We start from the raw sequence: 4808 nt of genomic DNA, 5'->3' as shown, positions 1-4808 counted from the left end.
AATGATAATAATAATAACAATAATTAAGAACACGGAGGTGATAAAAATAGACAATTCAATATGAACAATAGCAATATTCATTATAATTACAAGTCAAAATAGTATAGCAACTTTGCATGTAATAGTAAAAAAGTTTATATCAAACACAAATAACAATATCAATGGAAATAATAATAATAAGAATAGGCAAGGGAATAATAATAAAAGAATGACCAAAGAGACTAACTACATCACAAGTAAATCTAATCATAATAATGGTAAAACAAAAAGTAGTAGTAGTAGTAGCAGCAAGTAAAAAATGTAAAAATTCTTCTAATATATTCGAAATGAAATCAAAATAAATTATATGATGATCTTGATAGGGCAGCCATAATGATCATGATGATAAAAAAATGTATCAATGACAGTAATGTGGCAACAGTATTAATATTGGTGATGGCGTAAGATTCTTATTTTAAAAAAGAAAGAGAGATTTATATGTATTGTTAATAACAACTATAATAATAACAGTAATGATAAAAATACTGATGATCATCATCAAAATGAAGATATTAATGATAATTACAATAATAACAACAATAATTATGATCATCCCAATGATGATAATGATATGTTAATGATAGTAATTAAATGATAATAACAAAAATAATACTAATAAAAACGATATAAAAAACAGTAATCAATATAGCAGTTGTTGTTGTCACTGTAAAAATATTAATATCAATGACAAAAATTGTAATAGCAATAGTAATAATATCAGTAATAATACCAAATATCATAATAATTCTTATTTCATAGTAAATGCATAATTACATTTTCCAGTTGTAAATCTCTTTTTTTTCTGTCAGATGATGCCCTGCATTTTTATATTTAATCTCTGAGAGAGAGAGAGAAAAAAAAAAAAAAAAATTGCTTTGTATAGCACAGGACAAGGTAGGATCAAAAGGGCTATCTATGTTCTCCACCGGGGGGTTGGGGGGAATCAAAATTGTATTCTGAAGAGATAAAGATATTTTAGAATCAAGTCTGATTCCCGAGAAAGCCTTTCTGTGACTGTTGCACGTCTGCACACAAATATCTGATACTGTCAGGATTCTGACATTTTGCAGGCCTTCACAGAAATAAAAAAGTTGTTTCTACTGTAATTGGTTTTCTTCATCTTAGTAAATACTCAGGGGAGCATCAATCAAAGGTATAATGAAAGGAAAGGTTATGCATCTATTCTTTTATAGAACATAAGAAGAGTTCAACAATTTATTACAACATTCAAAATATATACAGTTGATTCTCCATGCATGAAGTTTTATATATAACTTTTAAAAAACTGTGTCATTTATAAGTTACAGTGTATGAAACCAGCTTTTGCAGTCATTCATACAAAAACTGAAATGTTAATCTGGAGTCGGCCAGGGAGAATGTTCTAATATAATGTGCACAGTAGACAATAAAATCAAAATCAAAATCAAAATCAAATGAATGGGATGTACACTTAAACAAACTTCACCATGGTTTAGTAGTGTCAATGGTATGGCAATTATCAGCTCCCACAATATAGCACCCAGTCGCTCACCACATGGCCCGCTGCACTCCCGAAAGTTTATTATAATCAGCTTCATGGCGCCATACTATACGGGAGAGACGCCATCTGAGGGAGAGCAAAAAGGTGCATGATGTGCTGAGCATTTCAGAGGTTTGGTATTCAGTGCATGCATTACAAACTTCTAAAAATTAATGATGACAAGGACAAAGAAAAGTGAATTGCAAGTCAAAATGTATCGGAAGCATTGGGAAAGGTGTAAGAAACAGTACATCTAAGAAATGCAGGTATTGGGAATGTACACATGAGATGTTGATGAGATAAAAAAAGTGGAATGAAGATAGGAGATAAATAGGATGAAGAGAGGAGAGACAGCTTACCAAAGTCCACATCCCAGCTTTCCTTTTTTACAAATTTGCGAAGAATTTCAAATTTCTTGTCCAGTCCTTACTCTCTGGTTCAAAATGAAACACATTTCCTTTTTCAATTGAAGCATTACAATGCTCTTTTCCCTTTCTTCTGTTAAAGTGGTGTAACTTTCAATGGAAGTAATCATAGAATATGCCTACATACCTGGTCACAAGGCCACGTGGTCGAGAGGTAAGAGCACAGCGCTTGTGCAGGCGAGTAATGCTAGAGTTTGTTGGCAGGGCTGCAATCTCCTTGTCTGCAATTTCCTGTCATTAAAAGACCAAACGAAAAATAGTTATTTTCACAGGAATTCAATAATACATAGAAGGGGGAGGGAGAGAGGGAGAGAAAAAGAGAGAGAAAGAGAGACAGCTGAGAGGAGGGAGGGAGAGAAATAGAGAAAGAGAAAGAGAGAGTCAGATGAGAGGAGAGAGAGAGAGAGAGAGAGAGAGAGAGAGAGAGAGAGAGAGAGAGAGAGAGAGAGAGAGAGAGAGAGAGAGAGAGAGAGAGAGAGAGAGAGATAGAGTGATAGAGAGAGAGAGAGAGAGAGAGAGAGAGAGAGAGAGAGAGAGAGAGAGAGAGAGAGAGAGAGAGAGAGAGAGAGAGAGAGAGAGAGAGAGAGAGAGAGAGAGAGAGAGAGAGAGAGAGAGAGAGAGAGAGAGAGAAGTTATTTAGTTTACACATCAACTTGACAAATATTTTCTTATTTCAAACACAATTGCTTTAAGAATATGCTTCTCATTGTTATTTCCAATAAACAGTAAATTAGGGATATAATGTCAAAAAAAGGATGCAATACATGTTACTTATAGTTATTTGTGATTTGTCCATCTTTTACTAATACTTCGATTGTTACAAACTACAGCAAACACACTACCGAATCTTACAAGTAAAATTTCTAATTAATGTAGCACCTAATATTTTACGAGTAACTGAGTCTAACGATATCGAGGATGGTCATATAAGCCTTAACGATTAATTTGTAAAATTGTTTGAAACTCTAGTCATTATGGAGAGCAATGACAGAAAACTAGACCATTATTACAGAAGCAAACATGAAAATAACCATACAAGTATCCTCTTTAACTTGAGTATATCTTTACACTATAAGCTATAAAAAAAGTAGAAAGTAGATCTTAACAAACAAACTATTTTGGAGTATGTAACCCTTGAATTTGAGTTCCACATATGTCTCTTAATACCTATGATATGCATAGAAACTAATAACTATTTATACTACATCCTAAAATTTGCGACGAGCTGAATCAGTCAAACATTCAACCAACTCAAGGGAAATGAGGTCATAACTATCCGAGTGAAAATTTTCATCTTTTTTATCAAAATATTTAACTTACGAAAAATAATAGTGAGCAAAATAAAACAGACTAATAAAAAATGGAAAACTATCAATATAAAAACCAGGAAGAAATAAAGTAAAATCTTTGATTCCCTAAACAGTAAATCTTACAAATTTGCCTTGAAACTTGGATTTAAAACTCTGGAACTGGAACCTTCAATCTCAAATTCCCACGTGCTTACAGATTAATGTCAAGTTACTGCTACTGCCTCCATGTCTGCGTGCACCCTGGCAATTCCCTAAAACCCTTCACATTGTATAGTCAGGCAAGGTATGAGCTGGGGCTGGCCTCTTATCTAACCATAAATTGCTAAGGAGGCCTACAAATTTTATCTTGCATGACTGTATGCGGTGGAAGTTGGTTGACCTTTCCCGGAGCGCCATTTGGCATGGAGGGTGAAACGGTCAATAATATTCCTTGCTGTATTCCCATGACTAAGATGCTGAATTTTTATGTCAAATTTTAATATTGTCCATAAAACTAAAATATCAACCCTTTAGCTGTGGTATTTTTAGTTTATACAGCTTTGTGTCGGTATTATCGTATTTGGCCTGGCCCATCCGCATCTAGGCCTATTGCTTGCCTTGACAGCAAATGATGCCATCCGCGACAAATGAGTTTAAGAATGACTGCATTTGATAATCTTATCCAATAAATATTCCAGTATACTCTCTTGATGAACAGGCTAATGACAAAAGTCTAATGAATAATGTAAATCAATCATCGAAAATCGAAAGAAACAAAGATATTACAAACCTTAATCTGCTCTGGAATTATCTTATTCTTTCGAAGTGCGTTGATGTTTAGCCTCTCGAAAGCAAACTCCTTGACCACCTTGCGGTTGCGCACTTCCTTAACCATTTTCCAGTCTGCATATTTGCCGATGGTGGGAGTAGTGTGAAGGCCACATGACGGCAGCTGAAATTGCAAAAGAAGAAAAAAAGAAAAAGAAAACTAAATTAATATCAAAATGATAACAAAAAGCAAAGACAATAAGAATAACAACATCAATGTAGACCTCAAAACTCTTTCAATGAGAAATTGCTGAGGCGGCACCTTGTTTACAGCAAGCGACAGCTGTGTTTTGCAATTGCTATCGGCGGAGATGAAGTCGTGCCAGACAGTGTTTTCTGCTGTCGCAAAAGTTGTTTATGCCGATAGCAATTTTTAAAAACAGTTACAGCAATAGACATTTATTCTTCTCAGACACTGGTCTGTTTGCCTTCCTGGAAGTGAGAAATATTGCTATTATGAAGGATTAGTCATTGACAATGGGGGCAGATGCAGCTAGAAGTAGGCCTACCTGACCACCTGTTTACATTTCTTGATTTTCTATCCTATTTTCTGCAACCATTGTGTTTAACAATGTTTTACTGTTATTAATGATGGACATAATAATAACAAAAATAGTAAAAGAAAACTTATTTTCCCTTAAAATTCAAGGAAAGGGAGAAACAAGCCAGTCCCCATTGGCAATGTTTTATTCCCATGCACTGGTCAGC

General features: G+C 34.3%; 1 protein-coding gene across 2 annotated transcripts in view; it reads right to left on the bottom strand.

Moving 5' to 3' along the window:
• Window positions 1–1210: 1210 nt before the first annotated feature.
• Window positions 1211–4808, bottom strand: part of mRpS14 (mitochondrial ribosomal protein S14) — a 19298-nt gene continuing 15700 nt past the window's right edge. For both annotated transcript variants that reach the window (XM_086551314.1, XM_043000541.2), the window contains exons 3-5: window positions 4063–4224; window positions 2111–2214; window positions 1211–1645 (exon numbers count right to left, since the gene is read on the bottom strand). In XM_086551314.1, coding sequence (XP_086407440.1) covers window positions 1567–1645; window positions 2111–2214; window positions 4063–4224 — 345 coding nt within the window. In that variant the 3' untranslated portion in view covers window positions 1211–1566. The remainder of the gene's footprint in view (window positions 1646–2110; window positions 2215–4062; window positions 4225–4808) is intronic.

The sequence above is a fragment of the Penaeus japonicus genome, unplaced genomic scaffold (genome assembly GCF_977035675.1).
Source record: "Penaeus japonicus unplaced genomic scaffold, GWHDUDI00000001_assembly GWHDUDI00000002, whole genome shotgun sequence".
In the NCBI taxonomy this organism is placed as follows: Eukaryota; Metazoa; Arthropoda; class Malacostraca; order Decapoda; family Penaeidae; genus Penaeus; species Penaeus japonicus.
The sequence above is the reverse complement of the archived record's forward strand: the minus strand, read 5'-3'. Positions and strand labels throughout refer to the sequence as shown.